Genomic DNA, 27927 nt, shown 5'->3' with positions numbered 1-27927 from the left:
TTTTATCTATAGATACCCAAAAAATATTATATTTAATTTATAATTTTAATTTTAGGTATTAATATAAATAAAAATATAATTACATGTTTGGATATGTTCGGATACTCATTTAAATTTTCGGTGCGGATCGGGTTCGATTTTTTTTTTTTTTGGTTTTGAAAAAAGAATCTTTTCGGATATTTAGGCAAGATCCGATCGGGTCGGGTACCCTGATTTTGGATCGGTTTCGGGTCGGTTTTTTGGGTGCAGATATTTATGTCCAGCCCTATCCGACATGTCAGTTTGACAGCCTTAACAATATATGTCTATAAATTGCATTGGATAAACAAGGCAAGAAATCATATTTTTTTAATGGACAGAACTTAGGTTCACCCCCTAGGGTGAACCTTTAAATTCACCCCATCATTTATAACCAATCAAATTAACACATAGATTACTAATTAAAAAATATTAAATTAAATAAAAAATAGCTACAAAAAATAAAAACGCTAATTTTAACGACGCTAACGCTTCCATCTAAACGCTAAACCCTAAATCTTAAATTCTAAACCCCATACCCTAAATTCTAAACTCAAATCCAAACCCCTAAACCCAAACCCTATACCCTAAACCCTAATCCTAGACCCTAAATCCAAATTATATACCCTGAACCCAAAAACTAGATTATAAACCTAAACTCTGTACCATAAACCCAAGTCCTAGACCCTAAACCCAAACCGTAAATCTTAAACCCAAATTATATATCCTAAACCCAAAACATTAACTATAAGTCCAAACGGTAAATCCTAAACCCAAACCGTAAATCCTAAACCCAAAATCTATACCCTAAACTCAAATCCTAGACCTAAAACCCAAAACTCAAACCCCAAACTTAGATGCTATAGGGTTTGGGTTAAGGTTTACGGTTTGGGTTTAGAGTCTAAGACTTGGGTTTAGGGTATAGGGTTTAGGTTTATAGTCTATTTTTTGGGTTTACGGTATATAATTTGGGTTTTGGGTCTAGGATTAGGGTTTAGGATCTAGGATTAGAGTTTAAGGTTTACGGTTTGGGTTTAGGGTGTAGGACTTGGGTTTAGGGTATAGAGTTTAGGTTTATAGTCTAGTTTTTGGGTTTAGGGTATATAATTTGGGTTTAGGGTCTAGGATTAGGGTTTAGGGTTTAGGGTATAGGGTTTGGGTTTAGGGATTTGGATTTGGGTTTAGAATTTTGGGTATAGGGTTTAGAATTTAAGATATAGGGTTTAGGGTTTAGCCGGAAGCGTTAGCGTCGTTAAAATTGGCGTTTTTATTTTTTGTAGCTATTTTTTGTTTAATTTAATGTTTTTTAATTAATAATCTATGTGTCACTTTGATTGGTCATAAATGATGGGGTGAATTTAAAGGTTCACCCTAGGGGGTGAATCTAAGTTCTGTCCTTTTTTAATCTGAAAAAGACATTTTTATTTCAAGATATTTATTCTTTTAGTACAATGTAAGCCAGGTTTATATTAAGTCTATTTAAATTTACAGCCTAGCAATAGTTCCTAATTTCACCCCAAAAAAAAAATCTTTGAATTTACCTTTCCTTATTTTCCAAAATTACTTTACAATTTTGAAATCTTTTTCACCCGTATCATCATCCGAAGATGGAAATTTCATATTAAATTTTGGAAGTATATATTTACATTTTTTTTTCTTCAGGTCCTGGATAACAACAAACCAACGTTAATATATAATTTAGATTCTCTAGTTTTAACAATCAGGTCCTATAAATAAAGCACCAATCCACCACCTTTTGTAATTCACTCATCATCTCATCTCCCTCTCGGCCTTTTAGAATATTCTGCCAACTATGTCGAAGAAGATCATCCTCGAGAGCTCCGAAGGCAAATCTTTCGAGGTCGATGAAGCCGTTGCGCTCGAGTGTCAGACGATCAAGAACATGATCGAGGACGACTGCACCGATGGCGGAATCCCTCTTGCAAACGTCAACAGTGCAACCCTCGCCAAGGTTATCGAGTACTGCAAGAAACACGTCGAAGCAGCCGCCGAAGCCAACGCCGGAGACAAAGACACCTACGGTGCTAACGAAGACATCGAGCTCAAGACTTGGGACGCCGATTTCGTCAAAGTCGACCAGCCTCTCCTCGTTGATCTCATGCTTGTGAGTCACGCTTTCTTAGCCAATTAGGGTTTCTAATCATGCATGATTCTGTTAGGGTTTTGATGATATGTTTTGTAGGCTGCAAACTTTCTGATCATCCCTGGACTTCTTGACCTAACGTGCAAGACTGTGGCCGATATGATGAGAGGCAAGACTGTGCTTCAGATTCGCGAAATCTTCCACATCAAGAACGACTACACAGATGCGGAAGAAGCTGAGGTTCGCAAGGAGAATGCATGGGCCTTTGAGTGACTTGAAGTTGTGTTATGTTGTTTTTGAAGTTGTGTTATGTTGTTTCTTTTCTCTTTTGATTTGAATAATTGAGTGTGTAACAAACCTTATTTCTCTTTTATTATATGGTTTATGAAAAACATATTATATATCAGCTTTGCTGGTTACAACGAACGGACTTCTAACTCTGTGCATTCCATTAGACCATGTGATTGAACCAAACGCATCTTCTTTAAGTGTGGATGTAGAAGATGAAAAGATCACTTGGTATCTTAGCGTATCTCCTATATTCTTGAATTGTAGACTTCTTGGTATCACTCTGACTCGTAACCCTTTTGGTGCATTGATGCTCACGTTGTAGACAGTATCTTCATCTCCAATGAGGCGTGATGCTACGTTAGTCACTGTCCTGCTTACCCTTCTGCTTTCTTCTCCATTGAAGTTCGAAACTGAGATTGATGGATAGTTGATGTCAGATATGTCTCCCTTGCTGCTTTGTTCAGGACAAGCAAAGCCTTGTGGTATACGGTTTGAGATCCTTCTGATCTGATCATAAGTGAAGCCGACATAGCAGAGAAAGTTCAGGTAGTCTATTTGATTGGTTTCGTAAACCAGTCCAGGTGACGAAGGTCCAAATATGGTAACCTGACCAGCACCAAAGTCATAAGGTGTGGCTTTGTCTCCTGTTTCTGTAGTTATATGTGATCCTGTGTTGGTTATTTGCACGGCTGCAGATACAGACAATGTTAAGACTAGTGGTTATGATTGATTCTGTAATCCCTAACTGTGTTCTTACCTGTTGTCATGATAGCGGATCTTATTGCTGCAGGACTCCATGAAGGGTTTTCAGATTTGAGACGAGCGGCTATCCCTGAGACATGGGGACATGACATTGAAGTCCCTGATTCGATGTTGACAAGTGGCGGTTCCTTGCCTTGTGGTGCTGCATTTAAGTCACCTATTAGCCATGATGCTAGTATGTTGACCCCTGGAGCTGCAATATCAGGCTGTAACAGGTTTCTCATGGAGTTAATTAGTCCACTATGAACTATAAATTGGTATGAATTTAACATGATTACCAAAAAAAAAAAAAAAACTGTGAGTGAAACTGAGAGCTTTAAGTTTATTACCTTGAGGATGCTTCTGGTAAGCAAGTAAGGACCTCTTGATGAGAAGGATGGTATGGATGGTGCTAATTCATGTCCTGTTCTTGATCTTGTTGGCATGATCATTGCAATTGGTTCTCTACAAATTGGATTCTATTAGTGTTCTGTTTGAATGCAATCTCTTGTAAAATGAGACATCTTATTGTTTACCTTGTTGAGTTTATGTAGGACATGATTTCTAGTCCATCCACTGGTTTTACTATTGTTACTAGAAAGGAGGGGTCTATATAAGACAGATCCATTGACTCGTCGTCAATAACTATCACACCAGTACCACCAAGTCTTTTAACCTCTTCGCTTTTCCATTGAATCGCCTGGTTACCATAATCATTGTCACACACTACTATCTTACCCTCAACTATGGTTCTGTTCATAGTGTTACCCGCACAGTTCCTGCAGCATTTGCAGTTATCTTGTCTTGTATTAGTATGAAGAAAAGTAGCACTCTAATTAATGTCAAGAAGCAGCTGTTTACCTAGCAGCTTCCTCATTAGCACCAATCTTCTTGGCTGATCTTGCATGTATAATAGAGTAAGACTGAGTTCTATCAATGTTGGCTATATTTATTCCAGCCCCCTGAAATATCAATGAAGCTTGGGATTGTTAATGTATGGAGACTTGTCAGTGTTTGGCTTACTAGCACTGGGCATTCGGGTTTACAGATCCGGTTATTTGGGTTATTCGGATTTCGGGTTATCCGGGTTCAGATGTTTAGGATTAGTTCTGGGTAATGCCAGGTTCGGGTTGGGTCAAAATCCGAAACATAACCGAATTAAAAATGTTCGGATTTTGTTTGGGTTTCCGTTCGGTTCTAAGTTCGGTTCCTACTTTTTGGGTTAAAGAGATAGGAACCGTTCAGGTTTTTGTAAATTTTGGTCCGGTTTTGGTTTTGTTTTTCGGTTCGGTTTGCGGGTTTCGGATAATATGCTCAGCACTAAGGCTTACCTTGATCAATCTGATGTTATCTAGTCCTCCCAGAAGAATGTTAGACTCAAAGCCACGGTCAATAGTACTTGCACCAACAGTGATCATCCATGGAGCAGCATTAACCACGGACTGACTCGAAGGGCCAAGATTACCTGCAGAGCAAATAACCGTGATCCCTCTTTCCACAGCATGAAATGAACCGATGGAAAGCGGATCTTCAAGCAAATTGTCTATAAATAATCCCATAGATATCGATATAATATCAACTCGATCCGCAATGGCATCATCAAATGCAGCTAGTATGCTGGAGCCACGGCAGCCAAGGAGCGAGCAAGCTCTGTACATAGCTATTCTTGAAGTTGGTGATCCTCCTCTCATGATACCTCCTGCCAGGCCATAGTAGGATGCATCAGAGATTATTCTCCCTGCTGCTATTGATGCCACGTGTGTCCCATGTCCCAAGAAGTCTCGTGGTGTTTCATAGTCCGGGTCTAAGAGGAATGAGGAATTGTAGTACCTTGCTCCTATTAGTTTCCTGTTTAGGAAACTTTTAACGTTAAGTACAAGGTGGTGGATTCAAACATATGTGTCATCTTATTACCTATTGCACCGGAAAGCATCAGGTTCTGTCTTCTTCCCTCTCATGCAAGTGCCTTTCCATCTATCTGGTACTGGTCGCATGTGCATGTCATTGAAGCTCTCTGACTCAGGCCAGATTCCTGTATTTACCATCATAATATCAGTTAAATGCATCAAAATATCTCATTAATGCTCCAATATATATGTTCTCACCTGAATCAATGAAGCCGATAATGGTGTCTCCTACTGCCACGTCTAGTTCTTGTTGAGAATTCATTTCAGTAAAGTGGGTTTCTCTTTGATAACTCTCTTGAACCAAGAAGTCCCATGAGCGAGTTGTGTGGAGAGGTAACATCTGATCAGGAAAGACAGAGACTACTCCTGGTTGCTCGGCCATGAGACGTGCTTCATCTTCTGATAAATGGGCTGCGAATCCAGAGAATCCATGTTTGTATCTGTGCATGGGAGTTTTCCCGCTCCTGATGCAAGTAAGAAACTGTATATAGATCACTTGGTAACATGTATCATAATTAGAATATCATAAGAGTTTTGGATTTTGTAATTACTGCTTTAACATTGTGCTCATAAGCTCAATATGGTGGTCATTGCCTGTTGATTCATCTGAGGATGCTGCTCCCATGTATATGATATAGTCTCCTGACGTACTTGTTTCACATTCACTAGTTTGGATCACAGACAGAAGAAGAAACACGAATAAGATGAAAGTGACTCTAAAACATCTCATCATTTCCTGAACTTCAAGACACAAAATAAGAATGCTTCCAGTTTGGATCTAACTCTTTCCTTATTTTTCCGTGTAAATGTTCTATGAATATCTAGTAGTCCCTAATAAAAACATATATAATTTCAGAAGTGTTAGGTAAGTTCTTACGCTTGAGTCTTGTCTGTTTCAATGGGGGAATGGTCACATGATCATGCATGCATGCCCTTTGTGTGAAAACAAGATTGCCTGACTTCAAGGAGTCTTTTTTTTTTTGCATGGATATTAACACATTAAATGCAGAAACATTACATTATTTAGTAACTTGAACATTCAATTAATTCATTAATGAGAAAAGGTATCGTTTATTTTTCTCTAGGTTAAGTTTTATTATTCCATATTCATCATACTGAACTTTATACCATTACTCAGTTTGTGCTGCTGCTACTCTCGCTACGAATTACAATGGGCTTCTGACCTGGTACTTGGCATCTTACCAAGTAAGAGCTCCAAATACATCTTGCTTAAGTGAAGCAGAGCAGAAAAGACTATCACCTGGTATGTCAACTTCTCACCATATTTTGTGAATTGGAGTTTCTCCGGGGTCACTTGAATGGTAAACCCTGGTGGTGTTTCCAAGCTGAGTGTGTAAACAGCACACACCGTCTCCACCAACATTAGTCGTACTGTCCTATTTACTGTCTTGTTCTCATTACCCTTGAATCCGGAGATTCCTATTGACGGGTAATTGATGGTTGAGATCAAGTCTAGTTTGGACTCTGCAGGGCAAGTGAAATTCTGTGGAACTGGTTGCAATGAAGGCTCTGAGAAAGTGTAAACCTGTTACAGTTAGAAAAGTTGAAGTGCATGAAATCCTCTTAGTCCAAATCATGCTTCTAGGCTTGTACAGTTGTACTTAAACTAATGTCTAACGAGATCATATCAGTTTTATATACACGGCAACTTAGAGATATGTTTTTTTTTTTTAAATGAAATTCTATCGCCGACCTTTGTAGTGGTTCAGAGTAGAGTGCACTCGTACTCGTTCTACTTTGAGAAAGTTTGTATTATCAACAAAAAGACACCGCATGTCTTGATCTCTTTTCTTTCTTTTTTTGGTCAAAACATGATCATGATTTCTATTTAGATAATTTATGAGGGGAAAAAAAAAAGAGATAAAATGGAATTAGGCCCTACTTCGAGGGGAGTGAAATGATAGTCTCTCGAAGCCCAAATAAGTTTCCATCGTATGTAAAAAATCTCCGATGCCGGGAATCGAACCCGGGTCTCCTGGGTGAAAGCCAGATATCCTAACCGCTGGACGACATCGGATAGATGTTAGCATTTATGAATCTAGACATATTATACCTCCGCTACTTGCAAGCTAGATTTATAATAATGAGTACGCTGAATGTTGAATCTGTAGCTGCGATGTGCACAAGTAGGAAAATTGAAGTGTTAAAAGGAAGCATTGATGGAGTTTAATGGACATGAGAAAGCTTCTCAGAGCAACTGCAAGAGCTTGAAGAACATCTCTACTTCTGTTTCCACACCACTAAGTATTAACAGATCAAGAAGACAAGAAGACTAGTGGTAGCGCAAATCACCGTATCAAGTTCTTGATCCTTTGATTATTTTGGTTCATCAAAAATTAAATAATTAACAATGTAGGAAAATATTTCAATGTTTTGCTCATGATTCTAGTAAAACTGTCCAAGCAAAATATTTGATTATGTTCTTTTCTTGTGTTCTAAAGCAGTGTAGGTCAAACATCATTATAATTGAACCGAACCAAACCACAAACCAAGATGGTTACAAAGAAACAGATATAATTTCACAGTCTTGTTAAAATTGTACTTGGTAAACTCACTTTGCTACATAATCTTTCCGGGTTTGAATCATTCAAATAAAATACACACAACAAATATATATAATCATTTCCTCAAATAGAATCGGATCTTCTCCATAAACAGACCCATCAAACCAGAAAGAAAAAACAAAGCGGGCGGGTCACTCCGGGAGAAAAGAAACAGAGATACAGAGCGCGACCACAGCCAATAACTTTTTTTCAGACATACAGACAAACAAAACAATCTTAAAACTGAACTCTTGAAGAATAAGTCTGTCCGAAAGACCAAGAAGAAGGAACAACATTGAGGAAGACTCTCGTAGCACCATCGGTAGTGGTGATGGAGAAAGAAAGAGATTGACCATCGAGATAAGCGTTTGATTGCCAATTAGCTCCCCAGTTACGAGACATAGCTAACCAGCCAGTCTTTGATCCTTTAATGGAGACAGATTGAATCGAACCAGCTCCTCCTACGTTCGAAATGTTCACTAGCTCGAAGTAGTCCCTCCCGTTGATTCTGAATCTCACTCCTCCTCTCTTGTAACAACTTACTCTGTTTTTCAAAACAGAGACTTTCCGTTTAGAAGTTTTCTGAAAAGTTTAAACCTTTAATGAAAAGTTCTAACCTTTGGAACACGACGGGGACGATTCCGCCTCTGTAGATTCCGATCTTTTCCCAAGCGGGCTGTGCCATGTCGAAATGTTTGAGCGGCGGGTTGCACCAGCCACCGTCGTTGTTGGGGAGAGCGAAGTTCGGTGGGCAGAAGTTTGTTGCTGTTATCACCACCGAAGCTCCTTCCTTGCACCACCGTGAGTCCGCCGCGTAGTCGCACGTTATCCTATAGCATTCGCCGCAAGAAGCTCCGTTGTTAAACAAAGCCGTGCTTAGCGCCGCCGTCATTGTACCGTACCCCGCCGAGTAGAGATCTCCGTACCCACAAGCTCCGCCTGGATAGACAAAAAGAACACACTTTGAGTCCAATGGACTAGTATGGAAATATATTTATATGCAATTAAAATGATTTATGTTACCCATTGTTCCAGAAGCGTCACTCCCTCCATAGAATGTGGCGTGGCCATTGGTTAAACCAGAAGGCCTAAACGCATCAACCGCTATAACAAGAGCGGCCAGAAGCGCCAACCCAGCTAGAGACTTTGCCATTGCTTATAACTAGTAGAAGAAGAAAGAGATGATGATGATCAAGTGAAGGAGAGAGACTTGTTTAAATAAAGGTGGGAAGTGTGTGTTTGTGTAGACTGTGTAGTAGCAACAAAACCTTACATGTGATCTTACCTTTATCTAGCCTGTGTGTATCTTTATTTTCTTTATTATTCTTTTCTTTTTGGCAAATCTTTTACATGTGTTTTTTTTTTTTTGTAAGTAAACACTAGTATATAAGTCCAAAAAGATAGTAGATGTTTAAATTTTGTTTGCTGTAATATGTAGATGGGATTATTGTATATATTCCCCACTAAGTTCATATAAACTCTGGATGTAAGTTTCACTAATATTAGTTTTTGTTCATTTCTATCAGATATATATTTTGCTGTACAATGCGGTGGATATTTAATTTTTGCTTAAATACATATAAGATAGTTTTCTTGTTTGTAATGTGCACAATACTATCATGTGCAGGTTGGTCTGTCCAGGTTCATCAATCACATGCTCTCTTCTCCGACATTATTAGCAACAGGCCAAATCGAATTTTATTTCTTTAAATCATTATTAATTAATACTTATTTGGGTTATTCATCTCTCAAAACTTGATTTCCATTCTAAGTTGGGGAAGATCACAGTAATAAATAAAACAGTGATAAATAAACATATGGATACAAGAAGGTTAAGGACTCGAGGACCTTGTTTAGATGTGATTTAGAGTTCAATAAACCTTGAGAGCCAATGACATTGATGATGAGGCTTAGATAGTTGGCAGTTGTAGCCATCAAAGAGCCCAGGAAATTTATTACCGATTTTTCTTCATTATTGAAAACTTAATGACTCACACGACAAAGACCTGTAAACTTAAAGCATAACATGAGATTGTTTTATTAAGAAAATGAAACCTAGTTTGGCAGGAACGGACTTATGTGTCAATTATTTAATGGCGTTACACATGTCTTGTCTTCATTCTTCTGATATTTAAGGGTCTTTACCATCTAGTAGCTACAAGATATAAGTGTGGACTAAAGTTACATTATAATCTGCATAAGCCTTAGTGATGATAACATTTCACATGCCAATGTTCTAACAATGATCCACCGTCTGAAGATGCGTTGAATCCCCCCTCCCCCCCGAAACACCATTAAACGAAAAAATATTCCAATCTTCTGAAACCAACGACAAATATAAATCTATTTTCCTAAACCTGAAACCAAAGTAATAAAAAGGAACAATGATTATCCGGAGGATAAAACACACTTAACACACCTCCAATAAAACACTTTAGAAAGTAAAGTTGTGTGAGTAACAAACTCAGACTGAGATATTATCCTTCTCTAAAAGTCATCATAGTCTTCCTCAGCCATGTGCTTAGCCAACTCTTCCTCTCTCTCCTCTTCCCATCGCTCTTTTTCTTTTCTTTTTTTTTGAATATAAGAAAAATTAATCGCTTTTTTTTCTCCTTGTGGGTATTAGGAGGAAACCTCAAAGCTCTGACCGCCTCGTTATGCATGTTGAGGCAGAAAGCAATTCTCGAGTTAACCGCTGTCTGCGGCTCATTCGTGGAGTAAATGTCCCCTGTTTCTCTGGAGACCATGCACCCGTTTTTGTGATCGATGGTCGCGTCAGATTGCTCCGTCAGGAAGGGAGATTCTCGAGTACGAGATGCTTATGTTGCGTAGTCCAGTCCTGATGACGTTGTGGCGGAGTCTTACGATGAGATTGGGCGTCCGGTCTTGAGCAAATGTCTCTGAGAACTTCTCTTGGACTGTCCTGAACAGCTCCAAGTCCCCAATCCTCACCGCCTGCAAAAAAAAAATTGACACAGACTATTAATCGCAACCTTCAAGATCAGATTGATAATCTTGTTGCATCATGTAAGCTCATGCCAACGGCAGCAAGAGCAAAATTATGAAGGTGTGTACTCACATTGGTAAGCTCGAAATAAGGCCTCAGAGCCTTCTCCATCCCCTTCTGAATGAAGACTGACCTCTCAGGGATCTCACCCAGTAGCAAGCGGACCAGAATGGCCCATTTATTGCATTGGATTCTGAACCCCGGAGCTGCTAGGGGCTTTCCTGGCTGCTTGAAGGAGACTTTCTGGTTCGGATCTTCCCCAGGTAGAAGAGATACCCACAGAACTGCAAAGCATATCATTTGACATATTTCCATTTGGGGAAATCAAATAGAAGATAATGACCAAAGGATGAGCAAGAGAGCACAATGGAACACATCAATTAGTGATATGACTGCAAGTGGAAAATGATTAGGCAAATGGATATATAAGTGTATGAAAGCATAAACAAGAAAGAGCTACCTGCTGTTTTGAATGGGCCTCAAATGGAGGTGCCTTTGATCTGAGCTTCTCTGCCTGATCATACAAATTGTAACGGAAGTAGTTGCGAAGCAACATGTTTACAAGTGTTTCCTGTATTCAACACAAATAATTTTCAATCAGCAAGCAAAAGTTTCATAGCAATGAACGAACGTAGAGGCTTAAACGCACACATACCTGACCCAACTCATCATGGCGTAGTGTTGCAGAGTGATGCAAGGCACGTATAAACAAATGAACCAGAGAATTAACAGTTAAACTACTGATTAGTACTAAGATGGGTAGAACCAAGTTAAGAAAAAACTAAAAACAACCTGTCTGTGAACTACAACTAACCCGCGGATTTAGTTCGTAGCTCAAGGAATAGTAAACATAGAGTCTTGAAGCAATCACATCGATGGTTCATCTGTTAAAGTTCTTGAGACGAGCAATGCTTGCTGAAGAACAAGGTTTAGCCTAAGAGCCGACCGAAAAGAAACTCATGAAACTAAACCATATCATAAATATTAACTCATCAAGAGTCAGCAGCAGGAGTAAACTCGGGGTACTTCTTCTGATCAATCAGAAAAAGAAGAACAATGAAGTAGCAGTAGATCTCGAGCTCAGAAGGTAGGTTCTTAGAAGGAGGTTGTGTAGCAGATGTAGCCGTATCAACTTCCATGTCATGTTCATCACCCTAAACCATTATAAGTACAATACTTCAGTTTCAACTTCCATGTCATTCACAACAACTAAAGAGATCATAATCATCATTAGCGCGAACCTAAGAGCATGATTAATGGCGGTTTTTAGGGCGGGGTTCTTGGCGGAATATAAGAATCCCAGCCTAAGAACCCCATTAATCATGCTCTAATTGGAACAAGTGTTTTAAAAATCGGTCAAATCGGACCTAAATAATAAAAAAAAATGGTCTAGATGCTCAAAAATATATAAAGCTCCTAAGTATTTATTGAACATTGCATAATAGTATCAAAATCAAGAAGTAAATAGAACCCCATAGTACCTTGGGAGTAAAGGAAGAGAGGCGAGAGTGGGGTTCGGATCCTGGAACCAAAGCGAAATCGAGGAAAGAAGTTAACACGGAGGAGGTGAGTTTTCGCCTGAGACCAATAGTTAGCCGCACAGCACGAGCAATACGGCGGACTTCCTTCGTATACGAGCCAGTATCGATCAAGTCTGCTATCTCCTTCAAATCTGGAAATAAATCAAAGAAGAAGAAAACCAAAAAAGGTGTGAAATTTGGGAGTGGAAGCATTCAAAATTCGAAACCCAGGTCGAGATTCACGCACGCTGCATCGTGGATTGAGAAGGGGTGTGGTTATCTTTCATTTCGACGTCCTGAGCCATCTTTGCCCAAATCACGTTGCTCTTCACAAAGACGGAAAGAAGATTAGGTTAGGGTTATGCGGAAGTGCCAACTAAGCTGTAGAGATCATACGGGATCGTTTGAAGTAACTAGCGTTTAGCTGAATGAACAAGTCAGAGATAGAGCTTACTGAGTTGACCGAACAGAATTCGCCTAGGAGATACCGGTGATGATGATGAATCAGATTTATTTGAAGATGAAACTATAGTGCTGCTGCGTAGAGCCTTTTTTTTTTTTTTTTCCAAAAGTATTTTTCTCTTTGTTCAAGAAAAGCTTTCTAATAATTTATTTAAATATATTCAATGATAACAGTGAGCAACATGTGTCGTTGTAGTATAGTGGTAAGTATTCCCGCCTGTCACGCGGGTGACCCGGGTTCGATCCCCGGCAACGGCGATATCTTTTTTAACATGGCTTCCCACGTACGGGCCCTTAGTTTGTTAAATTAGTGGGCCTTCTTCGCGTATTCCAAAATACAATCAGTCAGCATATACTATTACTGTCTCCATATTTTTTTGCTCGTCTGTTTAGGCTTGAATAACTGGATATACAAATACTGTACTTTTGAACATTTTTCTTGAAAGATGAAAATACTACGTGTAAGTGATAAACTGTAACGCCAGAATACGTTGAAAATTCGGATTGCTTATTGGTGAAGAGTAAAACAAAGAACGTGTGTAATTTGCAGACTCCATGTCTCGTGCCAGCAAACCAAATACCATAAATTCCAACACTCAAAAACAGAGACAAAACTGGAAAATTCTTACGAGTGAACAAAAACTGGAGAAATCCCAAAGACAACATCCATAAAATAAATCAACAATATTATATAACCTAAATGCAAAATGAAAGAGAAATTATGCTACGGAACATCTTGTTGTTATTTGATTGACAGAGTCAAGAGAATGAAGAAAAAAGAACAAAATCCATTCAACGATCACTTAAGCAGCTGCCTGAATCGGTGGTCCACTTGATCTGTTGAATCCACCACGGCCTCCTCCCCTTCCACGACCTCCCCTACCACGCCCACCTCCTGTTCCACAAACTTATTCACATTAGCAACTCGTGGCAAGACGGTTAATATTGCGTATTGAGAAAATAGAAATGTGATTAAACATCATTGTACCACGGCCCTGATGAGGAGCACCGTATCCGTAGTCTCCCCCATCATGCTCAGCTTCATAGTATTGTGGAGGACCATTGAAACCTCCTCTTCCACGACCACCGCGAGTACCTCTTCTCCCTCCCCCTCTTCCTCTACCAGATGGCCGCTCAGGCTCCATGCCTCCATCATCGTACTCATGATCCTGTGGAGGACCACCACTGTGGCCATAGTTTCCTCCGTCTTGTTGGGCTTCATAATAACGTGGAGGACCATTAAAACCTCCTCTTCCACGACCACCTCTTCTCCCGCCCCCTCTTCCTCTTCCAGATGGCCGCTCAGGCTCCATACCTCCATCATCATACCCATGATGCTGTGGAGGAGGACCGTTGCGTCCATAATTACCTCCATCTTGTTGAGCTTCGTAGTAAGGAGGAGGACCACTGAACCCTCCTCTTCCACGACCACCGCGTCCTCCTCTCCCAGGTACCCGCTCAGGCTCCATACTTCCATCATCATACTCAGCGTTAACATATCCGTCCCCTGATTCATCCGAGAAAACATAAAACCACAATCAGATCAACAAAAACGGAACCCTTCTCAACAGCTCCGATTAAACTAAGATTTTGGAAAGAAGATTGCTAAAGCAATGCTACCTCTGCCACCTCTTCCTCTTCCCCTTCCTCTTCCTCTTCTTGCCCTGCCACTAGGTGATCCAACTACAACAAATAGATAAACATATAAAAGACAGCATCGCAGGGAGGATGAAAATGTCCATTATAAAGGTCACTGTGATTACCTCTTCCTTCGTAATCAATCTCAACAAATGGCTTCACCAACTCAATTGGGATTGGATACTGGTACCTGCAACATAATTTAACAAGATATTAGCACCAGTGCTTAAGACAATGTAACTGTAACTAAAATATCAAAACAAACAAGCACTAAGAACTCACCCAACTGCGGATGTGTTCAGCTCCTTCTTCGAAAGCGTTATAGTGATCACCGACACATGCCTTGTTGTCTCAATCCTTCACAAGAAAAAAAGAACAAGAAAGTAGTAAATAACAGGCCTGGACAAAAAACTAAGAGCACAAACATAGTCAATGGACTTACGGAAGAAGGCCTTCCTCTTTAGGCTCCCAGGTATCAGTTATGTCAATGGATCCAATAGATGTGTGCTGGTGGATTCCAGGAATCCTTCTCTGCATCAAATATTACAGTAAAAAAAAGTTCAGATACAATAAAGCCGCTCCATTTTGTGATTAGGAACGGATAAAACAAAAGCATACCTTAATGAGCTCAGCAATGGTCACACTCTTGTTGATAGCTTTTCCCATTGCCTTGAAAATAACTTCATCTGATCCTTTCTCCTATTTCAAAGAAACAAATACACAATGGCGTTTATAAAACCACCACAAATAACATAATTAATACTCAAAAGGTATGTAAATCAAAAGAAGCAAAAGATTAACCAATAATTTGCTCTTCAGAAAAACAAATTCATGATTCAATTCTTCTCTATAAATGCTAGCAGATTACTTGAAATCTGCATTTTTGAAGTTGCAATTAAATGTATAAAATACCATATATTACCAAAAAAAAACTCGTATCTACACCAATTCATAACAGTACGCATACCAATTCGTCATCGCAACCATGGAAGAAACTGAATCAACACACACACGTTCATTTTCAGATTCACGGAAGAAAGACGATACCTGAAGAAGAGCCATCGCATAGGTGATGCAGTTACGCGCCCTACCCGTACTGGTGATGCGAATCTCGTTCTCAGCAATCGGCGTCTCATCCTTAGGCTTCGCCACTCGCTCGTACCTGTCCATCTGAACAATACACCGCCACCAATTCAACACAGAACCAGAAGAGTCACATTAGCGGTGAAACTCGATTTTTTTTCTTCGAATCCTCAAAAAGGTCGTGCGTGCGTGAATGCTTACCTTGTGCGACTTTTGGGGTTTAGATCCTCCGAAACCCTGAGAAGATTCGGATAAGGAAGGATGGTGTAGTAGTTGGACGAGAGAGAAGTATTCGATACAGTTAGAGCGGTTTGTGGAAGGCGCCTCTCTCATTTATAACATGCCCTTCCACACACACCCATTCACTACTGAACTGCCCTAATTGATTTCCGGTTTCAATTTTAAACCGGTTCATAGCAAACCCAGGGTAAGACCATCCGTACCGTCTTATTCCTCAATTTTTTTCTCTCTTCGTTAATTCTTTTTGCCTCTTTTGAATTTAACTTAAGAGTCAATTGGCTCATTATACAAAAAGAATATGAATATTAGCAATCTACCTATAACATTAGATTTTAGTGTCTAGCAAAAGCACCATTACGAAGGATTTTGGGTATTTACCTAATTAAGAAAAAAGTTGTATGTATAGGATGCAATTTCTCTTAACTTAATTAGGCTCTATGTTGATCTCTCTGAGGAAACCCTAGTCTCTCTTCTCTCTAGCGGCAGCCGTCTCATGCGCGCAGTCACCGGAAATAAGCATTGTAAGAGCAACGCCAATGTATTACTTCAAAATGGTGTAACTCCAAAATGGAGTTGAGTTTTACTCTAATGTATTACTCTATTTTTTACTCCAAAATAAATATATTTTTTTATTTAGTTAATAATTGTTAGTAGTACCTTCAACTTATAAAAAATTACCAATTAACCCAACTATTTTATGTTTACAAAATTTCCATAATAATATATTTTAGTTAAATTAAATATTTATCATTAAAAATACAACTAGAGATTATCTTCCAATTTCAATTCGTGCAATTTTCATCATATATGCAATTTTTCTAATTCAAAAATATTTATATGCATTAAAAGAACATAAAGAAAAAACAAAGTTTTGTTTTGTAATTTGAATTATGTATTGTGTCCCATTGTTTGTGCATATATCAAGTTCAACAAGTACAAATGTTATCAATCAAAATTTTGACCCACAAAATTAAAAAACTCATCTATTCCGTTTGAATAATATTTCACCGATTTTGGTAGTTTCGAAAAGATGGCGAGAAACAATTTCTTTGAAATGATTTTTTATGTGGTACACTGTAAACATATTCTTAGACTCAATTCTAATGGGCATCGACTCTCGATAATTTTGGGAATCATCATTGACGAAGATGGTAGAATGGAACGCCAAACCTTACTTGAGGTAAGGGACTATAATATACGATAAGCAGTTCACTAACACATCATCATGTTAGTGACTGAGAAAAAGTAGAAAAGGGTTTTCGATATTGAGATTATTTACTACTTAGTGACTGATTTGGAGCCGTCATGTGCTCTATAACTCACCGTAGATTATAATTTTGCTGACTAAAGATATAAACCATTTTTTTATTTAGACATGGAGGTCTCTACCAGACTCAAATGAGGACTTCCCCGGGATAACAATCACGAGGGTGGAATCAACACTTGACTGCTTGCCGCGTCAAACATGTTCTTCATATCAAAGCTTAAGAACGGAAGCTAATACGTGCTCTATCTATCAGCCAAACTCCCAAGAGGCGTAGATCGAACTAACGGCCATGGTGGGTAAACCCGGTTTCAAATGTGCAGTCAAGACTCCAACCCCTGAGATCACTCCACTCTTTTTTGAAGCCATCGAGATTCTCTTCAAGCCTTGACTTTCAATTTTACAGTAATAAGTGATGAATATTATTTTTTTTTCCCCTGATTGATATTAATACTGATTTAAATATGAAAAAAGATGTGAGCCGTCAGTTAAACCTTTATATAATATTCTAGAGTAAATTACAAGTCTACCACTTTTATACTACCACTTTTCATTTTTACCACCAATAAAAAGACATTTTCAAAAATATTTTTTTCATTAAGTGGTAAAATACTCTTATGCCCTTGTTTTTTATATATATAATAATAAATATTTAAATAAATAAAAATCTAAAAAAATAAAAAATAATTTTTTTAACATTTTATCGAATTATACTATTTTGAAATTCAAACCTTAAACCATAAAACTCAACTATAAACCCTAAACCATCAATCCTAACTCTATTGTGTTTTGAAATACGAACCCAAAACCCTAAACCATCAATCCTAAACCCTATTTTTTTTAAAAACGAACCCTAAACCCTGAAACATCAACTCTAAACCCTAAACTCCGAAACATCAACTCTAAACCCTAAACCCTAAACTTCAACTCTAAACCCTAAACCATCAACTCTAAACCCTAAACCCTAAACCTTCAACTCTAAACCCTAAACTTCAACTCTAAACCCTAAACCATCAACACTAAACCCTAAACTATCAACACTAAACCCTAAACCCTAAAAAGTAAACTCTAAACCCTAAACCCTAAAAAAATTAACCCTAAACCCTAAACCCTAAAAAAATTAACCCTAAACCCTAAAACATTAGGATTTAGAGTTGATGTTTTAAGTTTAGATTAGTTAATCGTTTGTTTTTTTTTGTTAAAGTTAATGAAAAAGTTATAAATGTCTTTTATCCTTCATTAAAGATGAGGGTAAAAGTGGTTAGTGTAAATATAAAAAATGGTACTTTGAAAATAGTATTTTTGGCAATTTCCCAAAATTCTATCTTTAAGTGATGAATGTTGTTCTTTATGTTTTCATTTAAAAATTCTTATGTATTATATTTTTAGAAAATTTCTTTATACACTATATTCATAATTAATTAATAAATCTGAAAAAAACACTCAATATTCTATTTTCAACTATCTATAATTAAGAATTTTATCTGATTAATATTATTGAGATGTGCTTTCGGTTTTTTAATTTTTAACTTTTTCTTAAAAATATTTTTCAGATAACAACACAATATATATAGAAATTATCTTCTTATTTTAAAATATTTTTTAGATTTTGGATAATTCTTATTATTATAATTTTAATCACTTCGTTAATCAAAAATTTTAAATTCGTTTTTATTTTGTAGCTAATTTATATATATTGTTCATTAAAGGTATAAACGATATTAATCACTCTAATTTTTAACGTGAGTGCCCGAACGAGTAAAATCAATTCGGAAATAATAGTATATATAGATGTTCTAAAATTCTAAGGCTCAAATCAATATAAATAATTCTAAATCAATTTTAAATGAGTTTAAATAGATCTAAATTAATCAAACAACTAACATCGAAAGAGATTCCACTAATTTAGTTATATTATCCTCATCATAAATCGTTAGTGAATTTTTTATCTCCAACTTTATTACTTAGTATGATTTTAAATATCATCTTTTAAAGTTTTTTATCAAACAATAATATTTCATCAAAGTAGTTTGCATATATAGATCAAATAACAGAGAATATGTCTGGGATTAGCAAAAAGATGAAGAAATCGAGTCATCAGCGAAATTTGGATTTTGCTCTGTCATATGCAGTGTAGTATTGAGGGGGTCAGTTGACCCCTATGAATTTTACAAACAAAATGAATTTAGCTTAGGTACACTGTTTCTTTTTACTTTGACCCCCATGTCACATGTTCTAACCTCTTCATTGACCCATTTAAAACTTTTGCTTAGTATTATTATTATAATTATTTTATTAAATGACCCCTATAAGAAATTATGCTTGCCACCACTGGTCATATGTGGAGGAGCAAGAGAGAGCGAGGCATATGTTATGCGGATACAACGAGAAACTAGCAACAGATCAGAATGTACACCTCTTCAGTCATATAGAATTTTAGGATAAGCGGCGATTGTCAATGACTAAATTAATATCGGTTTACGCAGGTAAAGATATCTTCGATAAAGATACAAATAGGTTCATTAATTTAAAGATGGTATATGTTCTTCTGTAGATTTCTGGTGACATTTTTGAAGATTGTTTTTTTTTTTGCAAACTGATTTTTGAAGATTGTTGATCATCGTAAATTTGGTTTCTATAGTACTATTCGTTATAGGTTCATTAGAAGCTTATGAATGGTCAACCTGCAGAAGATATAGACATGTAGTGCATGATGCTTTCAGCAATTTATTTCATAATGTCTATCTTCTATATATTAAAGCTCAAGTAGTCTGCCAAATCAAAATTTGACATGTGACAAAATTTTACAAAAAAAAATAAAAAATAAAAATGTCGACAGAAAGTTAGTTTTGATCTTAATTTCTGAAATTCTAAATAACTAAAAATCCCTGAATTTCCTCAGATATCACTCCCACGTTCAAAACTAGAAATCACGATTAAAAACTGTTTTATTATTTATATAATGTTGACCTATTAGTTTTACTCTCTATTAATATATTTTTCTCCTTTCATCTCTCTTTCTGCTTTTCCATGTTTTCATATTCTCTAGATCTTTGATGAAAGCAAAATATCCATATAGGTTTATGATTAAAAGCTCCATCACTGGCCGTGGTTCGTTAGTTTGTTCTTATTCTAAATTAATAATCTTTTAATTTTTTTTGTTTCACATATTTTAAGTTGTAAATGGCTCTGCCCTGTGTGCGCATGCTTCAAAGCTTAACTTTTCAATAAAGAATGGGAGATGAAAGCTTTATCAGCAACAAAGGTATCAATAAGACAATACTCATCTTCAACTCTGTTATATATAAAATGGCTATTTTACAAATTTGCTTCCGTGGTTTTACTTTTGAAAGTATGTACCTAGCTTTTTCATCCATTTTAGCATTTCAGATAAAAAATGTTATTGATACAGTGATACTATATTTCTTTCCTTTTGTTATTTTAGATATCGGACTTAACTAATTCTCAATTTGCTGGTGTTATAATTCAGAGGAGGGTAAGAGGCTTACTTTAAATCACACTTAGAGAGCCCTAAAAACTTGAGAAGCACTAAGAAGAAAAAAAAATGTCACTAATAATTAGGAAGCAACAAATGGGTCTAAGAGATTCGGGTGATAAGGGAAACGAGAAGAACCATGTCTACTATTTAGATGAAGACCTAACCTCAGCAGGTTAGTCTTCCATATTTTTGTGTACTTAAGATCTTAAAAAACGTGGTGAAATATTTTTCTTTACTTTTGGTTCAGAATTTTTTTTTGATTTTGTTATTCTTATGTAGTGTTGTCAAATTTGTAGTTTCTCTCATTAAAAATGCAAAAGCAAATAGAGCATCACTGAAAAAGAGGAAATGTAAAATAATGACCCAAAAATAGACATGAGAAAATAATACTATATAAAATGCAAAAATAAACTTGACATAAAATACTTACAAACATATATCAGCACGTCTATTTTAAAAACATCAGTAATTCTGTAAAACAGTTTCCAAACGATTTGCTTCAATATTATTCATGTTTATAAAATGTGTAAAAACACTAATCTACTTTAATTTTAAATTATGATAAAAATAACTAAAATGAATTTGATCTGTCCGTTGGCACGGGAGTAAAACTAGTATATACAAATAAGCGTTATGAGCCTCGCTTGGTAAACACACTTACTATGTGTAGGCTGCCTGTTATACTAGATAAAAGGATAACAGTGTAAAATTGTAACAACAAGCCCGTCTAGCTCAGTTGGTAGAGCGCAAGGCTCTTAACCTTGTGGTCGTGGGTTCGAGCCCCACGGTGGGCGCTGTTATTTTGTTTTTCCCGTAGAGAAATTTTTAGAAATATCTCCCCAAAACGGAAGAAAACTTTTCGGTGGTTGATCAAACAAAAAAAAAAAACTTTTCGGTGGAAAAATAATAATTTTTAGATTTGCAGGAAAATAAAATAATAATAATACTCAAATAATTAGATGTCAGTTAGATATAGTCCAACTAGGTCTGGGCAAAATAACCGGAACCGAAGAATCGAACCGAAATACCCAAAACCAAAACCGGACTAATACCCTCAAATATCCGAACGGTTCCTATATTTTTATATCCAAAATAACCGAACGAACCGGAACCGAACCAAGAACCGAACGGATACCCGAATATATAAAAATATTAATTATATATACATATAACATCACTAAATATATATTTTTAATTTAAAATTCTATTAGAAGTATCTGAAAATAGTAGATGATAACTAAATTATTATAAAGTATCCAAACTAACCGAAAGTATCCGAAACTATCCAGATAGTTTTATCCGAAATATCCAAAGTAATCCGAAATATCTAAATTTTTTATCTAAATCATCCTAATTATTTGATATTTTACCATAAATAACCGATATTTTATCCAAATTATCCGAACTATCCGAACCCGAACCGGATCCAAATGAGAACCAAATTTTTTCCGGATATTTTTCGGTTCTTACATTTACTATCCGAACCGAACCGAACCCGAAACTATCCGAACCGAACCGAACCAAAAATAGGTCAAATACTAAATGGATCCTCTAGCCCCTATCCGAACTACCCAAAACCCGAAATACCCGAACCGAACCGAACCGATACCCGATGCCCAGGCCTAACTCCAACCACGTTTTCACATAGAGCCACAGAATCATCATAGTTCAATCACACAACTCGCTCTCTCCATTCGTTCCAGGTACGTGATTTGCTTCATCAGATCTTTCTTCGATCTCCGTCTCATCATCTTCGGATCGAGTCGTACGATTGGATCTCATTCAATCGATTTAGTTTCATTTCGACATCGCGATTGTAACTTCTTTTTTTTTTTCTCTCTTTCCAGGATTCGTGGAGCTGTTTGATTTGATATTGATCTGTGACAATGGGAGCGGCTGGTATCGACATGGATGAAGGAGCTCTCGAGATCGGAATGGGTAAGTCACCCGATCATGGATCCTTCATATTGGTGTTGCGTTTTAGTCCTTGTACTTTGTGGATTTCATGTGATTGTTCCGCTTTGTATCGATTTGTGTGTAGTCAACCCTTTTCTGTAGAGTATTATCTTTGTAATTTGAGAATCTTTGAATTTGTGTAGAATACAGAACTGTCTCAGGGGTTGCTGGACCTTTAGTCATTCTTGAGAAAGTGAAGGTATATATACGTTGTTAGCAAGAAGCTTTGCCATCAAATAAAACTCACTTAACTGTTTTTGTGAAATATACCAGGGGCCAAAGTACCAGGAGATTGTTAATATTCGCTTAGGTGATGGATCTATGAGACGTGGTCAGGTCTTGGAAGTTGATGGGGAGAAAGCTGTTGTCCAGGTTTATGATCTTTTTCGTCTTACTCTCTCGAGGTGTACAATGCAGTATATGCACAGGCTCTACTCAATCTAATGGTTTTCAGGTTTTTGAAGGAACATCTGGAATTGACAACAAATTTACCACCGTTCAGTTCACAGGAGAGGTATGTACTAAGTTGATTGGTTACAAGTTGGCAGCTTTCCGAGAACTACTACAGTTTTCTTGTTTAATCTTTTAGTTCAATGGTATGTGTTTCAGGTTTTGAAAACACCTGTATCACAAGACATGCTTGGACGCATATTTAACGGCTCTGGGAAGCCAATTGATAATGGTCCTCCTATTTTGCCAGAGGCATACCTTGATATCTCTGGTGAGTGTAGGTTGCCCCATTGTGTGGTCTCTCAAGCAAACAAAAAATGTTCCTGTTGTTTTAATTGTGTTGGTGAATAATGTGTATAGGAAGTTCAATCAACCCCAGTGAGAGAACCTACCCTGAAGAGATGATACAAACAGGGATTTCTACCATTGATGTCATGAACTCAATCGCTCGTGGACAGAAGATTCCTCTTTTCTCTGCTGCTGGTCTACCTCATAACGAAATCGCTGCTCAAATTTGTCGTCAGGCTGGTCTTGTTAAGCGGTTGGAAAAGACTGAGAACCCAATTGAGGTAATCATTTGCCCTACTCACCACCAGTAAAGTACTTTTTTATCTTTTAAGGATCTTGCTGAAGTGTAAGTGTGTCTGTGCACACATTCACTTTCTAAGAAGGATTTAAGCATCTCAAAGAATCCGTGTGAGATATGAAGGGCTATATTTTGTAATGCCATTGACATTTTAATTATACCCAACTTCTTTGACAATTGAGTATTTTACTTCGTACTTTCAGTACCTTCGATTTATTCCCTTGTGTGGTTTCCAGGACCATGGAGAGGACAACTTTGCAATTGTTTTTGCAGCTATGGGTGTAAACATGGAGACGGCTCAGTTCTTCAAGCGTGATTTTGAAGAAAATGGATCAATGGAAAGAGTTACTCTTTTCCTGAACCTGGTAACTATGCGTCTTGACTTCGTTGATAGTACTAATATATTATGTTGATGATGTGTTGACATTTAGTATGCATTCCACTCCAACAGGCAAATGACCCAACCATCGAGAGAATTATCACTCCTCGAATTGCCCTTACAACCGCTGAGTATTTAGCTTATGAATGTGGGAAGCATGTGCTGGTTATATTGACAGACATGAGTTCCTATGCAGATGCTCTTCGTGAGGTAAAACGTCTTTCATTGGTTTCTGTGTTTTGTCCCATAATACATAACTCGATTTAGGATTTCGAAAACCCCAACCAGCATGATGTTACATTTTATTTTTGACAACAGCACGAATTCTCAAGTATTTTGATGACTGTAGGTCTCTGCTGCTCGAGAAGAAGTACCTGGAAGACGTGGATATCCAGGTTATATGTATACAGATCTTGCAACTATTTATGAGCGTGCAGGGCGTATTGAAGGAAGAAAGGGTTCCATTACCCAAATCCCTATCCTGACTATGCCCAATGATGGTAAAAATTTAATATCATTCTTGGATTCTCTTCTTTCTGATTGAACAAAGCTCATAATATCTCTTGTTTGTAATACTCAGACATCACTCACCCTACTCCGGATCTTACTGGTTACATTACTGAGGGTCAGATATATATTGACAGGCAACTTCACAACAGACAGGTGCGATATACTTCATTAATTTTGCATATCTGTAATAAAAGAAGTTTCTCATCCATGTACGATGATCTCTGATTTTTTCTGGCTCTTTCTTACAACAGATATATCCACCCATCAACGTGCTTCCATCACTTTCTCGATTAATGAAGGTAACCAAGCCATTCGATTTATACCCTTATGGATTCACATGGATCGAAAGATACTATGATTTATATAACTTGAGCAACGTTCAATTCTGCAGAGTGCTATTGGTGAGGGAATGACTCGCCGTGACCATTCTGATGTGTCCAACCAGGTTAGCTATTTATAGGATCTTTACTCTTCCAAAGCATGTTCATTTAGTATCATCAAACCCAATTCACAGTGTCCTGTGTTAATTTTCAGCTATACGCAAACTATGCCATCGGGAAGGATGTTCAAGCCATGAAAGCTGTAGTTGGAGAAGAAGCTCTTTCTTCTGAAGATCTGGTACCTTTCTCTACTTAATCACATACATCATGTTCATATCAAATACTCACAACAATAATTAACTCAGCTTCTTGTGGTGTGGTTATGCAGCTGTATTTAGAGTTTCTGGACAAATTTGAGAGGAAGTTTGTGATGCAAGGAGCATACGATACAAGAAACATCTTCCAGTCACTTGACTTGGCATGGACACTGCTCCGTATCTTCCCTCGTGAGCTTCTTCACCGTATTCCTGCCAAAACACTTGATCAATTCTACAGCCGCGACTCCACAAGCTAAGCCTTCTTAAGCAACCTCTATGTTGCTCCATTCTTATTTGGAAGTTTGGAACTTAAATTATGTCCCGAGAAGAAAAAACAAGATTGCGTGAAAAAAAACTCAGAGAATTGTGATTTGGGATTATTCTTTTGTTTTTCATTTGTATAATAAAGGCTTTGTGTAGGAAAAGCCTAGTAACACAAACGCTATTTATAAGCCTTGTTGTGTTTTTGTCTTCCAAACTGGTGAACCATGTATTTCTCGTGTAATAATCTATTCCTTGAACACTCTTATTATACATTTGTGCCATAGCTTGTATTTGGTGAGTTCTCTGGTTGTAAGATAGAGAAACTATTATACGAACCCAAATCATGAATGGTCCCGTCCCTTTGATAATTTGTATGAATATAACAGTCCAGCTTTTATATAAAGACAATTTTTATTTGATAGTGTCATAATATGAATATGCGGGCCTGGAACACAAAATTGAAACCGTTAACAAGAAATAATGCTGTCCACAATCTTTTGTTTTGTAGACTTTATGTTCTCCACAATCTTTAGACGTGCATACTCTTCGTATTCGAAAAAACATATCAAGATAATTATTGATAATACAATCAAAGACTCGTATAAAAAAACTCATTATAGCACTCTCACAATGTCAGTCCCAAACCAGAATGAAACTCATGTTTGTGTTTCAACCTTTAAGAAAAAGTATTTCAGTAATTAAAATCTTCAGTTTTGGGCAATCCAAGAAGAGGACCAAACCATTTATCGACCATTCTTCGAGTGCTTACCTTCAAGAAGAACAAACATCCATGATCGTGGTCGTGATCGTCATCTTTGCCGTTGACATCAAAAGGCTCTTCCCGCCAATAAATACGCTTGGATGTCACTGGATCAAAGAGAGGCTCTTTAACCTTGACGTAACGCCGTTGTAACGACTTAGACATATGCTCGAACGGAGGCGTCTTGGTCCCAGCTGGATAACGGAACGGAATCAGAGTCTTTAACGACACCTGCTGATCCTCCGTCTCCCTCTCTTTGCCGGCGCTGGCGCTGGCGCCGACGGCAATATTTGATAAGAACCCAGTGATTAATATCTGTTTTTATGAGGTTTTCGAGTAATATATAAATATAAACAACAAGGGTTATGTGTTTATCTATATCTATAATTATATACAACTATGAAATAAATGTTGGATTAGGACTTAGATATAGAGAAGATAGCATAAGCCGCGTGTGTTGTTAGTATTTATCTCTGGAATGTAAATGTGAAAATTTCCAAAGCTAGATCGGATTAGGATCGCAGATTAGAGAAGATTTAAACTTTAGAAAGAGTCGTTTGTTTTAATTAGTCGTATTCCTAAATCATTTGTCATTATAAATCATATTAAGACTTTGATTTTCTGTAACCAATAAGCTAGGTTTGAAACTATCGTACCCAGGGAGTTTAAAACAGTATTTTCGAATTGTTCCCTTTTCTGGAAGTATCTACCGGTCGGTAAACAGCACTGCAGAATTACACACCGGGTTCTTCCCCCGACTTAGTCGGAGGGACCGCCGCCTCACCTCTCGGCCGACGTACGATGATAACAACCTGAAGGATAACGGTCTATCGGGGCTTCTTTACTCACACAACCAGAACCGGCTCGCTTCAAAGGAGACAAATGGTTTTTGACTCTCCACCCTCCTAAGCATAAGAGTATAAATCTCTACTGGGAAATCCCGATCCACGGAGCTGCTTGGTTTCTTCAGGATTTCTGCACACTTCACTCCCAATTCAGTTACAAGCAAGCTACCAAGAGAAGTGGAAAAACTTTTTGTCAGATCTTATTCTCGGTTGACTTCGGGGGACTCCCTTAAGCAACAGAAAAGTTTTAAGTCTTACCGGTGACACTGAATCCTCTGACTATCACGAAATTAATCGACCACAACCAACACAAGCTCAGACATGGCTCACCGCAGGCTCTCTTCAGCTGAAAAAGGAAAAGGGCTTGACTGGGAGCATCAAGAACCGGCGCGCGCTACTCGTGTAAAGGTTCCACTCCCGGACAACTCGGATTTGCTCCGCAAACACTCACTCACTCTCATCGGATGAGTAACTAACAAGTCAGCGCAGAAAGTGTGGTCTTTGATCCCTTTCTTTACTGAGCATTGGAAAACAGAGTTCAAACCTGTAGGCTCAGACCTGGGCAATGGCTTATTTCAATTCCAGTTTGAACTCGAATCGGACCTGCTAACAGTCCTGGATCAACGCCCTTACCATTATGCTAGATGGATGGTGATTTTACAACGGTGGGAACCTACAACTTCCCCCAGATTTCCCTCTCTAATACCATTCTGGATAAAAGTCCAAGGCTTACCAGTGCACTTGTGGACGGAACCTACTATAAAATGCATTGGAGGGAACATTGGGCAATATGAAAAAGTGGAGATTTCTGCCTTATCCGCAAGAATGAGAGTCCACATTGATGGACTACTACCGCTGATTAAAAGCACTATTGTTGAATTCCCAAATGGAGACGAGGTATCAGCTACATTAGTCTACGAACGGCTAGACAAACACTGCACCAAGTGCTTGCGCCTGGATCATGAGCTCAATGAATATTTGGTGGCTAGAGCGGAAGTAAAAGCCAAGAAAGCAGCGCAGGAGAAAGCTGATGAAATTGCGGGATCAGCAGTTTACAAAGAAAAGGAATCGAACAGAGACGCTCAGAACCACCCAGCAAGTGGACAGAGGAAAGGAGAGTTCTGTTTCTCAGCAACAAATTGTGAGGCTAGCCAATCAAGGGGTATACAAAAGAAGGAAGGGACTACGCCCATCACCGAAAG

At 37.7% G+C, this 27927-nt stretch overlaps 5 protein-coding genes, 3 non-coding genes and 1 pseudogene across 11 annotated transcripts; 4 read left to right on the top strand and 5 right to left on the bottom strand.

The window, feature by feature from the left end:
* Nucleotides 1-1708: 1708 nt before the first annotated feature.
* On the top strand, nucleotides 1709-2541 carry LOC106409721 (SKP1-like protein 3). The gene is made up of 2 exons (XM_013850294.3): nucleotides 1709-2143; nucleotides 2222-2541. Exons 1-2 carry the CDS (start codon nucleotides 1832-1834, stop codon nucleotides 2393-2395), a joined length of 486 nt encoding a protein of 161 aa, XP_013705748.2. The 5' UTR covers nucleotides 1709-1831; the 3' UTR covers nucleotides 2396-2541.
* LOC106410219 (subtilisin-like protease SBT5.1) lies at nucleotides 2519-5902 on the bottom strand. Its single transcript, XM_013850700.3, has 9 exons — nucleotides 5613-5902; nucleotides 5260-5525; nucleotides 5069-5186; nucleotides 4486-5002; nucleotides 4016-4116; nucleotides 3691-3933; nucleotides 3505-3619; nucleotides 3171-3381; nucleotides 2519-3102 (listed from the first exon to the last, which is right to left on the bottom strand). The coding sequence occupies exons 1-9, from the start codon at nucleotides 5792-5794 to the stop codon at nucleotides 2519-2521; spliced, it is 2337 nt and encodes a 778-aa protein (XP_013706154.1). The 5' UTR covers nucleotides 5795-5902.
* A 1125-nt stretch (nucleotides 5903-7027) lies between these two features.
* Nucleotides 7028-7099, bottom strand: TRNAE-UUC. Its single transcript has one exon. It is a non-coding gene; the product is annotated as a tRNA-Glu (tRNA).
* Nucleotides 7100-7679: 580 nt separating this feature from the next.
* Nucleotides 7680-8908, bottom strand: LOC111213479 (expansin-A11-like). Its single transcript, XM_022715241.2, has 3 exons — nucleotides 8649-8908; nucleotides 8243-8564; nucleotides 7680-8169 (listed from the first exon to the last, which is right to left on the bottom strand). Exons 1-3 carry the CDS (start codon nucleotides 8776-8778, stop codon nucleotides 7863-7865), a joined length of 759 nt encoding a protein of 252 aa, XP_022570962.1. The 5' UTR covers nucleotides 8779-8908; the 3' UTR covers nucleotides 7680-7862.
* Nucleotides 8909-9919: 1011 nt separating this feature from the next.
* Nucleotides 9920-15739, bottom strand: LOC111213482 (heterogeneous nuclear ribonucleoprotein A1). Of its 3 annotated transcripts, none has more exons than XM_048762048.1 (15): nucleotides 15537-15739; nucleotides 15300-15422; nucleotides 14871-14951; nucleotides 14695-14783; nucleotides 14535-14609; nucleotides 14378-14442; nucleotides 14235-14297; nucleotides 13603-14121; nucleotides 12549-13509; nucleotides 12400-12478; nucleotides 12114-12304; nucleotides 11288-11786; nucleotides 11093-11203; nucleotides 10705-10916; nucleotides 9920-10580 (listed from the first exon to the last, which is right to left on the bottom strand). In XM_048762048.1, exons 1-9 carry the CDS (start codon nucleotides 15666-15668, stop codon nucleotides 13418-13420), a joined length of 1239 nt encoding a protein of 412 aa, XP_048618005.1. In that variant the 5' UTR covers nucleotides 15669-15739; the 3' UTR covers nucleotides 9920-10580; nucleotides 10705-10916; nucleotides 11093-11203; nucleotides 11288-11786; nucleotides 12114-12304; nucleotides 12400-12478; nucleotides 12549-13417. The 3 variants fall into 3 exon arrangements, with proteins under 3 accessions (XP_048618005.1, XP_048618006.1, XP_022570964.1); XM_048762049.1 differs by having other exon boundaries at nucleotides 10705-11024; nucleotides 12607-13509; XM_022715243.2 differs by having other exon boundaries at nucleotides 12607-13509.
* On the bottom strand, nucleotides 10113-12712 carry LOC111213481 (annotated as a pseudogene).
* TRNAD-GUC lies at nucleotides 12801-12872 on the top strand. The gene has a single exon. It is a non-coding gene; the product is annotated as a tRNA-Asp (tRNA).
* Nucleotides 15740-21059: 5320 nt separating the features above from the next.
* On the top strand, nucleotides 21060-21132 carry TRNAK-CUU. Its single transcript has one exon. It is a non-coding gene; the product is annotated as a tRNA-Lys (tRNA).
* A 154-nt stretch (nucleotides 21133-21286) lies between these two features.
* On the top strand, nucleotides 21287-25385 carry LOC106410220 (V-type proton ATPase subunit B1). Of its 2 annotated transcripts, none has more exons than XM_013850701.3 (15): nucleotides 21287-22041; nucleotides 22186-22276; nucleotides 22438-22493; nucleotides 22568-22666; nucleotides 22749-22808; nucleotides 22904-23015; nucleotides 23105-23313; nucleotides 23567-23695; nucleotides 23782-23919; nucleotides 24059-24209; nucleotides 24290-24372; nucleotides 24471-24518; nucleotides 24611-24664; nucleotides 24754-24837; nucleotides 24928-25385. In XM_013850701.3, exons 2-15 carry the CDS (start codon nucleotides 22225-22227, stop codon nucleotides 25111-25113), a joined length of 1461 nt encoding a protein of 486 aa, XP_013706155.1. In that variant the 5' UTR covers nucleotides 21287-22041; nucleotides 22186-22224; the 3' UTR covers nucleotides 25114-25385. The 2 variants fall into 2 exon arrangements, with proteins under 2 accessions (XP_013706155.1, XP_013706156.1); XM_013850702.3 differs by having other exon boundaries at nucleotides 21287-22103.
* Nucleotides 25386-27927: the final 2542 nt, after the last annotated feature.

This window comes from Brassica napus, chromosome C7 (assembly GCF_020379485.1).
Source record: "Brassica napus cultivar Da-Ae chromosome C7, Da-Ae, whole genome shotgun sequence".
In the NCBI taxonomy this organism is placed as follows: Eukaryota; Viridiplantae; Streptophyta; class Magnoliopsida; order Brassicales; family Brassicaceae; genus Brassica; species Brassica napus.
Note: the sequence above shows the minus strand (reverse complement) of the source record. Positions and strands in the feature narration are given on the sequence as shown.

What these genes read in the sequence shown, in the direction of transcription:
- LOC106409721 (XM_013850294.3), top strand. Translation starts at nt 1,832, where the DNA reads ATGTCGAAGAAGATCATCCTCGAGAGCTCCGAAGGCAAATCTTTCGAG. An exon ending in TCCTCGTTGATCTCATGCTT is followed by an intron (nt 2,144 to 2,221) that starts GTGAGTCACGCT and finishes TATGTTTTGTAG; the next exon opens with GCTGCAAACTTTCTGATCAT.
- LOC106410219 (XM_013850700.3), bottom strand. Translation starts at nt 5,794, where the DNA reads ATGATGAGATGTTTTAGAGTCACTTTCATCTTATTCGTGTTTCTTCTT. An exon ending in TATCGGCTTCATTGATTCAG is followed by an intron (nt 5,187 to 5,259) that starts GTGAGAACATAT and finishes TGGTAAATACAG; the next exon opens with GAATCTGGCCTGAGTCAGAG. An exon ending in GATGCTTTCCGGTGCAATAG is followed by an intron (nt 5,003 to 5,068) that starts GTAATAAGATGA and finishes TTTCCTAAACAG; the next exon opens with GAAACTAATAGGAGCAAGGT.
- LOC106410220 (XM_013850701.3), top strand. Translation starts at nt 22,225, where the DNA reads ATGGGAGCGGCTGGTATCGACATGGATGAAGGAGCTCTCGAGATCGGA. An exon ending in GGCAACTTCACAACAGACAG is followed by an intron (nt 24,373 to 24,470) that starts GTGCGATATACT and finishes TTCTTACAACAG; the next exon opens with ATATATCCACCCATCAACGT. An exon ending in ATTCTGATGTGTCCAACCAG is followed by an intron (nt 24,665 to 24,753) that starts GTTAGCTATTTA and finishes GTTAATTTTCAG; the next exon opens with CTATACGCAAACTATGCCAT.
- LOC111213479 (XM_022715241.2), bottom strand. Translation starts at nt 8,778, where the DNA reads ATGGCAAAGTCTCTAGCTGGGTTGGCGCTTCTGGCCGCTCTTGTTATA. An exon ending in TGACGCTTCTGGAACAATGG is followed by an intron (nt 8,565 to 8,648) that starts GTAACATAAATC and finishes TTGTCTATCCAG; the next exon opens with GCGGAGCTTGTGGGTACGGA. An exon ending in GTCCCCGTCGTGTTCCAAAG is followed by an intron (nt 8,170 to 8,242) that starts GTTAGAACTTTT and finishes TTTGAAAAACAG; the next exon opens with AGTAAGTTGTTACAAGAGAG.
- LOC111213482 (XM_048762048.1), bottom strand. Translation starts at nt 15,668, where the DNA reads ATGAGAGAGGCGCCTTCCACAAACCGCTCTAACTGTATCGAATACTTC. An exon ending in AACCCCAAAAGTCGCACAAG is followed by an intron (nt 15,423 to 15,536) that starts GTAAGCATTCAC and finishes TGTATTGTTCAG; the next exon opens with ATGGACAGGTACGAGCGAGT. An exon ending in TGCTCCTCATCAGGGCCGTG is followed by an intron (nt 13,510 to 13,602) that starts GTACAATGATGT and finishes TTTGTGGAACAG; the next exon opens with GAGGTGGGCGTGGTAGGGGA.